The 15,273-nt window shown below is 47.1% G+C and overlaps 1 protein-coding gene across 1 annotated transcript in view; it reads left to right on the top strand.

Moving 5' to 3' along the window:
- Positions 1-15,273, top strand: part of PLXNA4 (plexin A4) — a 470,405-nt gene that overhangs the window by 412,736 nt on the left and 42,396 nt on the right. Inside the window, exons 17-21 of the mRNA XM_058804666.1 lie at positions 279-518; positions 1,451-1,597; positions 6,929-7,163; positions 7,593-7,735; positions 11,785-12,053. Of these exons, the coding sequence (XP_058660649.1) occupies positions 279-518; positions 1,451-1,597; positions 6,929-7,163; positions 7,593-7,735; positions 11,785-12,053 (1,034 nt within the window). The remainder of the gene's footprint in view (positions 1-278; positions 519-1,450; positions 1,598-6,928; positions 7,164-7,592; positions 7,736-11,784; positions 12,054-15,273) is intronic.

The raw sequence follows: 15,273 nt of genomic DNA, 5'->3' as shown, positions 1-15,273 counted from the left end.
ACTCCTTGTGTTGGGTCTCTCCTTCCCCAGAACTGTGAGGTGCAGAACAAAGATGACCTGCCAAGGTCCCTATTCCCATAAACACTCCTTGTTTTGGGTCTCTCTTTCCCCAGAACTGTGAGGTGCAGAACAAAGATGACCTGCCAAGGTCCCTATTCCCATAAACACTCCTTGTTTTGGGTCTCTCTTTCCCCAGAACTGTGAGGTGCAGAACAGCACAGAGATGACCTGCCAGGGTGCCTATTTCCCATAAACATTTTGGGTTTCTTTTTCCCCAGAACTGTGAGGTGCAGAACAGCACAGAGATGACCTGCCAGGCCCCAGCTCTGGCTGTGGACCCCAATCACCAGTCTGAGCTCGCCGAGCGCCCGGAGGAGTTTGGCTTCATCCTTGACAATGTGCAGTCCCTGCTGATCCTCAACAAAACCAACTTCACCTACTACCCCAACCCCATCTTTGAGGTTTTCAATCCCTCAGGGATCCTGGAGCTGAAGCCTGGAAGTCCCATCATCCTGAAGGTGAGATGGGCACCAAGGACTGGACTGAAATTCTGCCTCTTGCCTCTCTGTGCCTGCCCGCACCCCCATAAATCATCCTGATTCCACCCCAGAAACTTCCTCTATTCCTCCATTCCAACTATATCAGAGTCACCATCAGCAAACACTAAGCACTGCCCACAATCATAACTAAAAATTATAAACCCCTGGGTGCAGCCTAAATTTGCACCCACTGCTGTTCACCAGAGAACATCTTCTACCCTTGCAATGTGGCTGATAATGAAATACTCAACTCTGTTTCATTTCTTGTTCATTCAAGACCTTCCTCTTCCCTTTGTTTTAACCCAAATCAGTCCCTTGAAATTTCTGTAAACTTCACAGCAGTACAGAGAAGGAATTTTATGATGCAGCATTTCTGTATCACTATTTTTACACTGTGAATATGCAAAGAGGTTATTTTACCTGCAGATGCATTTTGCATGTTTGGAAAGGGGTCTGACTTGCTTACCTGCCTAGGTTTAGTGAGGGCTTTATTGTGCAGGACTTAGATGGAGCATTTCCCACTCAGCTGCAGAGAGGGAGGAGCAGGACAGGCTGTTGTGATGCTTTGAGTCTGTGACCACTCATGCTGTTCTCTGCGTGAGTTCCTAAATTGGCTTTTCCTCTCTGTGTGAGCAAATGGCGAGCTACAAATGTCATAATGGAATCATATTTACCTTGGAAGGGACCTTAAAGGCCATCTCATTCCAACCCCCTGCCATGGGCAGGGACACTTTCCATTAGACCAGGCTGCTCCAAGCCCCATCCATCCAACCTGGCCTGGAGCAGTGTCAGTGATCCCGTCAAATGCAATATCAACACTTGCATCCCAAGAATGAACCAGAGGGGGAAAGAAAACTCTTTCCTGGTGTTTATTTGGTTATTTTTGGGGTGTGATGTTCCTCTCTGTGCAGGGCAGGAATCTGATCCCACCCGTGGCAGGAGGCAATGCCAGGCTGAACTACACCGTGCTGGTGGGGGAGAAGCCCTGTGCGGTGACCGTGTCAGACGTGCAGCTCCTCTGTGAGTCCCCAAACCTCATTGGGAGGCACAAGGTGATGGTAAGTGATGCCTGACCCCCAGCCTCTTCTCCCTGGGTGGTTTGAGAGGGCACAGCAGAGCTGGAGAGCTGGCAGAGGGCTCTAAGGGGTTTGCATCACTGCTTGAGTTCCCAGAAAGATCAAGACCCCTTCTTCATATAATATTCTCATCAAGGGTAGCTTGGAGAGGTACAACAGTGGAACAGTGACCTGGAGGTCTTTGTGTGCAGTGAGACACCTTTCATGATCAAACCCCAGTAGGAGAGTTTGCCTCTCTTCTGTTTTTGTATGGGCTGTATGAACCTTGAATTCTCATGTGAGATCACGTGTAACATGTTCCTACATGGAAGTGTTAAATTCAGCACAGTCCCCATCACTTTGTTGACAGGATGGTGACTAAAATTTGCCTTTATGTAAGAGAGAAAAAAACCCCAAAAAAACAGCATGTGGACAGTAGTGTGACTGGACTCCAGAATTTTGAGTTCTATAAAACTCAGTGTGCTCCTACAAATTCTTCCTGGATGAAGAATGGACCTGGTGATTACATCAGAGGGAGCTTCTCCTCCTCTCACCGTTTATTTATTTACTCCTTTTTTTCACTTTCCTCTCAATAATTTGAATTCTTTGATGCTGGTGCTTGATAAACATCATATCAGCAAATACCCTGGAGTTGTACCAAGCTGTGGGTGGGAACAACAAAAGCTGACAACTGACATCAGTGTTTCTCATTCCTTGTGAACAACCTGTTCTTCTGTTGTGCCTCCCAAAGCTGTATCTGTCACATATTAATTTATTTATTTATTTCAGTGCAATGAGACTCAGAGAGTTTGATCTTTAAAAAGATTTTTCTGGGAACTTTGAAGGAAGCAGAGCTCATGATGACCATTTTGGGTCTTGTTTGTGGCTGCTGCTGGGATCCCTTGTAGTGGCTACTTAACTTCTCTGTGCCAAAGTTTGTCATCTGGAAAATAGAGGCAACAATCCTCTCCAGCCATGCAAATACACCATGACTCTCGATTCATTGCAAAGCACATTAAGACTCTCCAAGAAGAGCAATAATGAAGTGAGAGATTTTCTCTGTGTGAAAACCAAAGCTTTTGAGCATGGCAATAAATGTTCCCTGTAATTTTCATGGATATGATTAAACATATGGTTAGTCAGAGACGGACAAAGCCAATCCTGGGGAGACAAAACTCAAAGCCAGGTGAGCAATAATCAACCCCTGGGGATCCAGGATGATGGCATCTGGCCAGGCTGCACTAGTTGGGAAGACTCCCATGCTCCTGCAGCTTTGGACAGTTTAAGTGAAGCAAAGATTAAAAAACAATCCTTTTTTGAGAATGCTGGACTGCTGGGAAACTTGGAAGATGATGGAGGTGCTCAAGGATGGATTTTGCATCTGGAACCAGGGCTGGAAAATGCCTCCTCCAGCATGGCACAGCATCTCTGCTGCTCGGGCTGGGACCACGTTTCACACAAACTGATGCCTCACATTTTAGCTTTTCTATTTTTCACATTCTGTGCTGCTTTAGTGTGCAGTTCTGAGCTTCACATTCAGGGATAGTGAGCTCTGTGCACAGAGCAGGGAGACAAAACAATTCCTGCTCCAGCTGGGCACCAAGGACAAATGCCCCAAATCTCAGCCCAGGAGCACAAACCCCGTGGGCTGGAGAGAGAAAAACAAGCAGGGTGGGACTGCCTGGGCTAAAGCTGCAATGGGACAATGAACTGCAAGGTGCAAATGGAGCAGAGCTGATCCCAGGGACAGACCCCGGCAGCGCTCGTGCATTTTGGGGCCGTTTTGGGTCATCTTGGGTGCAGCCCTGGCTGGGCTCTGGTGCTGCTCAAGGTGCAGCCACAGGAGATCCTGTGAATGAATCCCTGCTTTATTCTGGAACTCTGCCCAGCCTCTGCTCTAGCTCAGCCTTCTTAAGGCATCAAATCATCTCTCTGATGCCCAGGATGACTGATAGAAGTTCCTCCTCCTGATTTTGCCAAAGATTTACTCTCTGACCTTGAGGAAATTGTTGAACAAACCATTTCTTGCAAAATGAGGTGGCATAAACTGAGTGGGAGCCATGGGAATGAATCAACTGGTGCAACACAGATTATTTCTAAGTGAAGGAGCAGTGGCAATGACACACGTTGATGTCAACATGCTTTTGATCTGTCTTCTTTTGAGCTGTCTGATTTTGAGCTGTCTTTTACACAATGACAGAGTTAAGTGTTTGAAAAAAAAATAGCAAGGAAATAAAAGGTTTGGGTGATGGTTAAAAAGAAGATTGACTAAAACCCAGAGGCAAGTTTTTCCAAGGAAAAGAAAGAGATGTGAGAAAAATCCATGAGTGGCTATGCCAGAGAAGGTCTGCAGGGAAGATGTGGAACACATCTGAAGGGTTGCTGGTTTCTAACACAGTCTGAAAAGTGCACCAAACTCTTTATAATGAATGGAGAGATGGTCAAATGCAGCAGCTGAAGGTCAGGACATGATTCATCTCATCCTTAAAGGGATAATTTTATTTGCACCAGGAAAGACACTCCTTCAGAACTCCTGAACTCCTACAGGCGGCCACTAAGACTTCACTGGAGAAAACATTTAGAACATTTAGTCTAATTTAAGACAAATTCATTATTAATAGTCTATAAAAATGGCCAGATTGTTGTTCTTTGGTGGGTTCATGGTCAGTCTTCAGGAAGATAAAATGCGCTTCCTCCAGAACCACTGGGTGGATTAAGAAGTAAAGGTTGGGCTGCATGTGCATATTTTCTTGTGTTTCTTTTAAAAGCTCACAATAACACTGCAGCCTCATAGGCTTTCTTCTTCAAGAGCCAGATTCCCTCAGATCATGGTAGCTTCACTTGTGGATTGTGAGACCTTCCCAGTGATGAAACCACCTTTGAAGGGGAACACACTGGGCCTGACTTTGAACATCTGCTTTTTTGGAGCTTAGATCCCCTTGTCATGAATGGAGAAAAATGGGAACTTTCACTCAATGAAATGCCTCATCCCAATGTCAAAAGTGTCGGGAGCAGCTCACAAAAATCACATCCTGAAAGTGTTTTTTCTCTTTGTTGGCTCTGGAATCATGCTGCAGTGTTGAACTCGGATGTGCACGCGGAATATTTGGTGAGAGAAATCCCACCCATGGAGAGGGGCTGTTCTTTCAGCTTTGAGGATGGATCTGCACTGGGATTTGGGACTGGGGTTGTCTGAGTCTAGTCTGATATTCCTTGAATGGACTCGTCTGACTGCAGGGCTTGGAGAAAGAGAAAATGGAAAAGAATTAAGCAATTTATTGATCCACTGACGGAAGGAAAGCGTGCGAGCTGTGAGAAAATTTTGGGACAGCGGTCTAGGGCAAAAGGGAACAATTTCCAGTGCATGGATTAGGATGTGATTTTGGCAGTTTGCTTTCTCAGTTGAGCAGGCCACGTTCCAACAACAAACCTCAGGATTTATGAGTGAGTTGGATCTTTTATCTTGAAATAGATGGGAAAACTCATTACTGCTGCATCCCAACTGTGTGTCTGAGGTTCTTTGGCCACCGAAAATGCTCTACAAGCCCTTAGTATCATGGTAGCAATTGGTCATTCTGAAACTGTTACGTTTCAAGATGAGTTTAAGATTGGCTTTGTTTTTCATTGTGGACATTTCATCTCTCCAGTCCTCTCCCAAAATGGCATGAGCGGGATGGATGGAAATTAGCAGTTTTTAGACATTCACTTTGGTCTTGTCCATGACATGAGGATTGTAGTTGTGTCTCTTTGGCCACTGAGGAGCAGCCTACACCTGGTGGTAGAGCAAAACAACCTTCTTCCCTGAGACTGCAACTGGGGCCGCAATGACTTCTAGGAGATGATAAAGTCACTGAGATTCATGTCTCAGAAAGTGTTAGGGTGGAGAGCACCTGGGAAAATTCATTAATTCATGATTATGCCGTGTAGTCCCTTCTGCTGGCTCCAGCTGGCCCAGTTTCTTCCTCTGCAGCCTCTAGAGGAAACCTGAGTAGGTGCCTGAGCTGAGATGGGGGAAGCCCTGGGATTAGTAAATGCAGGCAGGCTGGAGATTAACTGAGAGCCAGTGGGATGCAGGACAAGGCTGAACACCAGGCTGGGGTGTGGGGGAGAAACGTGAGGAAATGTGAGGGAGAGTTCCTCACAACAGAGGAAGAAAACAGTTTAATTCCACACTGCAGTGGTCCCAGGTGCAATGGGAGCAGGAAACAGCCATTCCTGGGGTCTTAATTGCATTTCTGCCTGGCAATTAGAGTTTGCCCTTTGTGCAGGGCCAGCTGTGCCTCTCTGTGACACAGCTCAGCTGGGGTGAAGTGATGGAGCTCATCATCCTTCAAGCTCTTTGCATGGCATCTTCCCAGCTTTCTGCTGACCTCCAACCAGCATTCCCAACCACAACACAGCCCTAGAAGCCTTTTTATACTGCAGTCCAGCCAGAACAGCTTTCCTCCCACCACTCAAGCTTTGCCTACTCTACAAATAGCTTTGAACAGCCTTGCAGTAGCCTAAAGCCAGTGGTATCCTGTGGGATTCCTGCTGGGAGTGGTGTTCATGTTGTAAAAAAGGGCTCCAAGGAACTGGCTTCAGCAGAACATTTTGCTCAGAACAGGAGTGCTTGCAGGGTTTCTTTCTTTCTTGGTCGTTAAAACCAAGGCCCTTTCACAGCTACTTCTTCCAGAGGCTGGAAGCAGCTATGGAAACCTCTGGAAGTAGATGGAGAACAAAAAGCTGTGTTCAGCTCCTACTGGTGAACATCTGCAGTCACCCTGACAATGTGTGGCTAGGATAGGGGCTGTAAAGAGAGTGGGCCAGGCTTTGTGGGGTTTGTAGTGGATCTTCACTATCCCTGAGGCTCCCAAGTAGAGTTTTATCTGGTGGGAGAGTCAAAAGAAAATAGTGGCTCTGATTTCTGCAGTCCCACTGTACTCAATGGGTGAGCTCTCCTCTGCCCCACTGTGGGGTTAGGACCCATCAAACCATACCTTGAGCTCTGTTTTCTGGGTGTATTTTGGGCCTGAGTGACATCAGTGCCCCACACAACACATCAAGATGGGGTATGAAAAGTCCAGAATGAAACCCAAACTGATTTGGAGAAATTGTGATCGGTGACTTCTCTCACCACAAATCCTTTTGTGGCTGGGTTCATAGTGACTGCCAACAGACGTGATTCTATCATTTCAAGTGTTTTTAAGCTGTTCCATATCCAAATACCTCCCCTTTTGGCTTGAGAGACAAGGGGCTGTCACCATTCACCCTCAGCCAGAGGGTGACAGAGCTCCTCTGTGCTCCTGCTCAGTTTGACAGTCTCAGTGCAGCTCTTTGCTTCTTTCCCTCCAGGCTCGTGTAGGAGGGATGGAGTTTTCCCCAGGGATGGTGTACATCTCCCCAGACAGCCCTCTGAGCTTGCCAGCCATCGTCAGCATCGCGGTGGCTGGCGGGCTGCTCATCATCTTCATCGTGGCCGTGCTCATCGCCTACAAGCGCAAGTCCAGGGAGAGCGACCTCACCCTCAAGCGCCTGCAGATGCAGATGGACAACCTGGAGTCCAGGGTGGCCCTGGAGTGCAAAGAAGGTAGGCTGAGGGAGGCAGGATGACACTGTGTCAGTGTTGGTAGAAGGGAGACATCAGTCACAAAGCTTTGAGCCAAAATCACAGTGTTGAACCACGGTGTTGAACCCTGTGGGTGCGGCTCAAGCCTGGATCTAATCTGACATTCCTTGTTTTCACTTAGTTCAGACTTTCTCCACCCTATCCTAGAGTTCAGGAAAGTTCAGACTTTCTCTCACCCAATCCTCTCCTAACTGGAATTGATAATTCAAAATCCACAGAAAGCCTTGGCACATGCCCCTGGGGAATGGTGACCCTGCTCTCATCCACCTTCTTCCTCTCCACATGTTGCCTTATTCCTTATTCTCATTCATGAGGGTCAAGAGTTTTCCCCTTCTGGTGAGGCTGATCTGGATTTTCACTGCTCCCTGAGTTGTTCTGCTTTTGTGCCAGCCTTTGCAGAGCTGCAGACAGACATCCATGAGCTGACGAGTGACCTGGATGGAGCTGGGATCCCTTTCCTTGACTACCGAACCTACACGATGAGAGTGCTTTTCCCTGGCATTGAAGATCATCCAGTCCTAAGGGATTTGGAGGTAAAACAACAACATTTCCGGTTTCTAGCTCCTCTCATGCCTCCCTGTTCGGTCCTGAATTCCAGAGATTCTGTGTCAGTGGTAGGAATGTGATGACTTTATAAAGGGTGAAACAGGTCCTTATTAAAATTCTGGTTGAAATATTTGATGTTTTCTTAGATCATATTGGATCATAAAATCATTTAGGTCATAAAAGACTTCCAAGACCATCAGTTCCAATCATCAACCCAAAGCTGTCAATTCCATCACTAAGCCATGTCCCCCTGTGTGACATCCACACACTTTTTGAAAACCTCTAGGGATTGTGATCCCAGAACTCCCCTAGACAGCTTGTTACACCATCTTTCATCCTTTCAATTAAGAAATTTTTTTCAATTTCCAATCTGAACCTCCCCTGGCACAACTTAAGGCTGTTTCCTCTCATCCTGTCACTTGTTACCTGCTGAATTCTGTTTGATTACTCCCTTATTTGGAAAACTCATAAATCATAGGTCTATTCAATTAAGCTTCTCTTTGGTCTTAACTCTTCTGTGGCTTGAGTTTTAGACTGGATTCAATATTTTCTGCCATGCAGGGGCAAGGAAAACCTGTTGTGTGACAGAGGAGCATGTTTGCCTGTGCCATCCAGCTTTGCATGACCCTCACACTACTACGAGGCCAGGTTTTCTTTGTGGCAACCCCTATAAAAATAACCCACCCCTATAAAAATAACCCTCTGCCACTGAGGGAGGTTCACCTTTGCTGCATCCTGGTTTTCAGTGAGGTCAGAAAACACAGTGTCGGTCTGTCCATACACTGCCCACATCATCCTCCTCCACCCCAACGTTCTGGATGGAGATTTGTGAGACATTGTTCACAAACCTTGGGGTCTACACAGAGCCTGTATCACCTGAGTGGTGACAGGAGCTTGGTGGGAGCTCAGGTGAGGTCTGCCAGGCTAAAATGTGCTCCAGGCTCTGGCAGATGGACAGGCTCTGCTCTAGGAATACCTGGGCTGGAGAATCAGGAGCCACACCATGGCCAAGGTGTTGGCTGAGCTCTCTGCAAAGCCTTTGGCAGGCTCTGAGCTCCAGAGAGGTTCTGGCATGGGCCTGGGAGATTGCTGGAGGCCAGGCCTGGGCTTGGTTGGCAGGGAGGAGGAGCAGGAGCTGGCACAGGCAGGCCCACGCTTGGCTGGCTGTGTAATCAGAGATGCCTGCTCGCCTTTGCTCCTGACACGGGGAAGAGCCAAAATTCGCCCGACTGTGTGGAGAGAGACATTATAAAACCTGATCTGTCAGCAAGGAGGGCTGGTGGGGCTGGGCAGGAGGCTGAGTTACACGTAGCTGCCATACAGATTTGGAGTGCAGATTTGGAGGGGCTTCCAGCTGCTTTCCCTCAGGACGAGCAGCTCCAACAAAGGAGGAACGAGGGGTGCTGAACCTCCCTCTCACATGTGTGTACACACAAACATTTCCATCATCCCCAAGCCAATTTCCATCCCTACATTCATTAACCCCATCCAGCTGATACAGAGCAGCATCTGACCCCTGCAGAGGCCTTAGCACGGATGCTCCCCTATGTAGATACACACTGAGCTAATGTTCCAATCCAACACCTTTGATCTCTCCTTCCTTTCATTCCATTTGTTGGGGTTTTTTTCCCCTTAATCCTTTGTAAAGCTTCACCAGCTCTCTCTGTGTCAGCATCTTTGGCTACCAACGTGAAGGCAGCTCCCATTCTGCTCCCTTCTCTGTAGCACCCAGAAGGAATTGCTATTTATTGCAAAAGGCCCCAGCACAGATCCCACAGTGAGAAGGCCTTACTTATTTCCAGTTCATTTGCTAATTAACTGCTTCCAGATGCAGCACAAAATACTTTTCTTGTTATTTTGTTTTAATTCTCCATAATAACCCTGGGATAGACAATATTAAATGTTCAAGTGAGTGAGTTAAAAATAATTATTGGTGGGATGGGTGGTGGTGGTTTGTTGGTTGGTTGGTTGCCTCAATCTATTTAGGAAGTAATTTATTTGTTGGATGCAAAAAGAGTTCAGAACTCCAATTTCCAGAATTAAAAAGTAACAACTCTATAAGAGGCCTTGCACTGCTTGTCTGTTTAAGCAAGCCAACTTATTTTGAATTAAAGTGCCACATTTGGGTGGTTATTAATTCACATATGCCTTGGTGACATGTGCTGCTCTGTGGTGAGACCCTCCAGCTTCCAATAAAAGTTTTCAAGGGCTGGAACAGCTTCAGCAAGTAGAGGGATGAGTTTGGGGTTCTCTTTTTAGGTTCCATCTTTGCCTTGAGCCAGAAGGATCAAAAAGACCTCTGTGGAGCCCAGAATCCAGCACTGAGGTCCATATAATTTGTTCCATATAAAAATGAGTTCATCAGTCTCTCACAGCTGAGAAATAAGAGACTTATCAATCACTGTTCCCAAAACAGCTCAGCTCCCAAGCCCTGGGGTTCTGCTGGAGCTCAGGGTGTGCTCTCACAGCTTCACTGGCCTGGCTCTTCACACCAAGGCCCAGTTCCATGGTCACCATCTCAGCCACTTCCTCACTGCCTCTCTTCATCTCCTCAAAACCTCACCCTGGGCTCTTTTCCCCAGTCACTCTCTTGCTGCCTCTCCCAGCTCCCTAAAGCTGAACTCCACACCTCTGCAAGCAGGATTCTTCCAGGAATGAGAAAGAAGTTTTGGATGAAATCAGAGTAAGACTTCAGTCTGACTAAAATAAAAACATGGCATGGTGACACATTTAGGCACCAGAAATCCCTTTTGGATGTATTGAAAGCCCTTGAAAACCTTTCTTGGAAGCTGGAGGGTCTCACCACAGAGCAACACATGTCACCAAGGCATATATGAATTAATAACCACCCAAATTTGGCATTTTAACACAAGTAGGACCCCAGCTGGGTAATAACTAGCATAGGCCCCATGCATTTCAGAAGGATGACTATAATAATCTTTATTAAGAAACCCATACTTTTATACCTTAGGTCACTACAAGTAGACCTAATTTGTCCTCTAATTAAAACACCATCACCATTGGCAAATTAAGAAACCACCCTTTGGTAAACAGATCTCCATAACACATTCCACACGTTCACAATACCAGGTGCAGCAAGTGAAGATAAGAATTGTTTCTCATTCTTTTCTCTGTTCTTCTCACAGCCTTTCCCAGAACAATTCCTGGGAAAGTTGTGTTTCTCTCTGCAGCCAGAGAGCTGCTGCCACAGGTGTTCTGATCAGAGAGGGGAATACAGAACTGGAAACATCATCTGAACGTGGCTGGGAGTCTTCTCAGGCTTCCTAATCTTTAGATAATATATGAATTCCCTTCCTGTCTTTCCGTAGCGGAGGAGCTGGAGGGATGAGAGCAAAGAGAGAGTAACAAAAGTACATTTGGCAGTGGGAAAATGAGGGAAAGGGAAAAACTCCTGTTGGGACCCAGGACATTCCTCTGGCTGCCCTGGAGGACTCAAGAACCTGGCAGGGGCTCAGAGACCTTGGCATGGAGTCAAAGACACCTGTGCCTTTGATTTTAACCCATGGAAACAATTACCAACTTTGTATGAGGCTTTACAAGCCACAAGGGTTTGAGTAGAATGATAGTGAATTTGTTACAGGGTGAAAAAGTAGAATTTTGGGGATTTAGAATGGGGGTTCAAGAGGCAAGATGGAGGAATCTGGGCTTCTCCTTCTTCTTCTTCTTAGCCTCCATCTTCTACTGTGATGGTGGCACTTCTGGATTGGTTTAGAGACAGACTGTCTAACATAGGTGATAGGTGTGGAAAAATTATTGTAAATAAAGTACACTTAGTTCTTGGTATAAAAAGCCAACACCACCCCAAGGGCAGGGACTGTGCCACAACCCAACCTGCTGGACAGATCCCAGCAGGTCAAAGAATGTTATAGAAAAGAGAAAATAAACAACCTTGAAAAGCAGAGCTGAGGAATCCTGACTTCTTCTTCGGTCGCGGGGCTGCGAAAAAAGACTTTGAATACCTCAGGAGCCATTCCAGCAACACAAAACCTGAGAAACTCCCTTTCTTCTTGCTCAGGTCCCTGGCTACCGTCAGGAGCGTGTGGAGAAGGGCCTGAAGCTCTTTGCCCAGCTCATCAACAACAAGGTGTTCCTGCTGTCCTTCATCCGCACGCTGGAGTCGCAGCGCAGCTTCTCCATGCGCGACCGCGGCAACGTGGCCTCGCTGATCATGACGGTGCTGCAGAGCAAGCTGGAGTACGCCACCGACGTCCTCAAACAGCTCCTGGCCGACCTCATCGACAAGAACCTGGAGAGCAAGAACCACCCCAAGCTGCTGCTACGGAGGTAAGGATGGCTGGGCATGAAGGGAGCCGGGCTGGGAGGGCTGTGCCTGGGTTGGGGTTTTTCATGAACAGGATGGGAGTGCCTGGGAGATGTTCCTTGAGCTTTACTGCAGCCTCATTAAGTGGTTGAGATAATTGGAAGATGACAATAGCTGATGTACAACCAGCAGGAGCCAAAGATTTCTTTGTGTCTTGGTTTGAAAAGACTGTCTGCTAAGGAAGGCAGGAGCTTCTCCTGAAATAGAAAATGCAAACCCCCTCCCTCTGAATTATATAATTTTGAAATTAAAAGGCTCTCAGTCAAAGATATGGGAGCAGGAATAAAAGTTCTTTACTAGGAAAATTAAAAATACAAATGCAATAGTACAAATAAAGAAACCAATTCACTGTCAGAGTGAGAGCAGGCCCTGCCCCCTGTGTGTCAGGGGGTGTCCCAGCCCCATGCCATGGGGGCTCAGCCCTCCTGCAGTGCCAGCTGTGGCTCTGCTGCAGCAGGGATCCCGCACAAGGGGGGAGTTTTCCTCTGCAGCTCCAGGGCTGCTGCAGATGGGCCTGGGCTCCCTCTGGCCATGCAGGGCAGCAGAAAGCTGCTCCTCTGGCAGTGCAGGGGGCAAAGGCTGCTGTGCTGTGCCAGGCTCAGATTGGATCCAGGCAGGAATGCTTGGCTCCTCCCCTGGGCGGAGCATCTCCCCATGGGATGCTGGGATTGGATCAGCCCTGCAGGGACACTCAGTGGCCATGGACAGCAGAGATCTCCTGGAGGGAGGGTTGGCTGTGGGAGAGACAAAGAAACAACTGCCCCATGGACAGAGAGAACTGCCCCACCTCTGACAGATGGGAATAGAATACCCCCATTTCCAACCTAAGGCACTGTTACAGAGCATTTAAAAACTTTCTAGCCAATAGTACATTGCTAAAGCTTACACACAATTTTTCTAGCCAATTACTAAAAGCACATGTACACCTGCTTCACACAGTGCTTGCTTGTATGCTTTCTATTAGCAATACACAATTAAGCTTAAAACCTTCTATCTAAACCATTATTAAGCTTAAAACCTTCTACTGTCTTGCTGAGCATTTTTTCTGCAGTCTTTAGGTCTATCTTAGCCAAGCCTAAAACTCAAGCTATTGTTTCATGTCTTTGCTTGCTTGTACTATTGTAACTTTTCCTACTTTCAGACATTGCAGCTGCAGCTAGTTCTAAGTTTTCCGTTCTTTCTATTTCTAAGGCCTGCTTTTACAGCTTTCTGGAAGTCTTCTTACTTGTAGTATTTCCCACGGTGCCCACATAAACATCATAATCATCTTTTGAGATGATTGCTCTGTTTCCTCCCTAACCAGAAAGTAATCAATGATCAAAATTTACAGAATGAATCTACCTCTGGATTTTCATGTGGATCCTCAGAAAGTTTCACAAGGAGAGGAAAAGCTAAATCCTTATTTTGAGCTCTTTGCATGCTTACAATATTAATTTATGCTTACATGTCCTTTTAATCTGAAAACCCTGATCATGTTGTGTAGGAGCTATAGGAATATCACTTATATAGTCTATTAAATCCCTGGTGAGAGGATGTCATCTTCCATCTCCTGCCTGGGACATGGATTTCCCAGCTTTGTCTCTTGTTCCTGAGTTAACTACGGACACCTGGAGAGTCTTCAGCTGCATTTTGGGATCTCATTTTTCTCCCAGAGCTGGGAGTTAGTGGAAATCAGCAGAAGAGAGGGACAACAGAACTGGATTCATACAGGGAACAAGTTTGAATTGATGCTTCTTGGCCTGGCCTAAGGTCTGAACTCCACAGTTATGGGGGAAGCCTCAAGTTTGGAATCTGCTGCTCGGTAATTCATGTCCTTTCCTTGCCTAGGGAAGTGCTCCCTCTTCTGCCTTTAGGATCAGATTCATCTCCCTTTCACAGATTGGACCAACCCTCCTGGTTCAAGGACCCTACATAAAATCAGGGGGTTATTCTGGAGATGAGTGGCCTTTGCCACAGCTCAGAGCTGACTCTGAGGAGCCCCCAGATGATTACAATGGACAGCCTGGACACAGAGGAGATCTCTGCTGCCTGCTGGGCTGGGGGGATTTTTCATCTGGCACATGGCCCACTGTGGAGAACCAGCAGCAAAGGAGCAGAAGGCACTTGCTGGCATTCAGGGCAGCAATGCCAGGGGCAGAGGCTTTGCTTTGGTGTCAGTTGACTCCCTGACTCCCTGATGTGCCCTACAGCCTGGCTGGTGACCACCCTCCAGCTGTCCCCAAGCTTCCTGCCTGAGCTTCTCCTCTGATGCTGGACGGCACTGCCTCCCCGCTTCATTTCCTCCTTTTCCTTCCCTTTTCTCCATCTGTCTTCCCTTCTTGCTCACTCTGAGCATCCCATTATTCCTCTTTCTCCTTCCTCCAGCCCTTTTTTAAGTCTCATCCTTTCTGTTGGACGTCAGTTGTGACCTTTGGAAGGAGAGCCAGTGAACAAAGAAGGCACATCCAGTGCTCCAAACCCTGGGAGCACCAGGAGAAATCAGAGAAGTTCAGCACTGAGCAGCACCAGAACAAAACATGTGAATAGCTCAGTGCCTTGGGTTAGATGTTGGTGTGAGGCCCTCAGACAGCTCTTTGGAGCAGCTGGATTCAACTTGGTGCTTCCCTTCTCTTCCCTCCCCATGAGTCTATGAAAGGGAATCTTTTGCAGTTTTGGAGTTTGACAGAAAAAAGGAGCTGGTAGAAGTGATTTTCCCACCTCACGTGTGTCCAGTATTCACCCTGCACTACATTTATGGCCCCAAAAAGATTTTCTGGACAGAGAGCAGCAGCAACAACAAGCAAGAACCTCTGCATGGCTTTGGTGAGAGCCATGACGAGGAGGACCCACTTTAATTCTTCCAGGCAGGGACTCTTCTTTTTTCTTGGTTTCCCCAAATTTCTCTTGTTTTCTCTTGTTTTTTCTCCATCTCCTGCCTAGGACATGGATTTCCCAGCTTTGTCTCTTGTTCCTGAGTTAACTACAGACACCTGGAGAGTCTTCAGCTGCATTTTGGGATCTCATTTTTCTCCCAGAGCTGGGAGTTAGTGGAAATCAGCAGAAGAGAGGGACAACAGTGCATGGGCTGCAGCCAGCACAAGTTTCTGCAGGAGAAGCTCACCCTGAAGCCTGGAGATGGATTTTTGTTTGATTGAGGACAGAGCGCTCAAGGGCAGAAGGATGAGCTCTGAGCGTGTGCCACAG

Source organism: Ammospiza caudacuta, chromosome 5 (genome assembly GCF_027887145.1).
Source record: "Ammospiza caudacuta isolate bAmmCau1 chromosome 5, bAmmCau1.pri, whole genome shotgun sequence".
Classification (NCBI taxonomy): domain Eukaryota; kingdom Metazoa; phylum Chordata; class Aves; order Passeriformes; family Passerellidae; genus Ammospiza; species Ammospiza caudacuta.
Note: the sequence above shows the minus strand (reverse complement) of the source record. Positions and strands in the feature narration are given on the sequence as shown.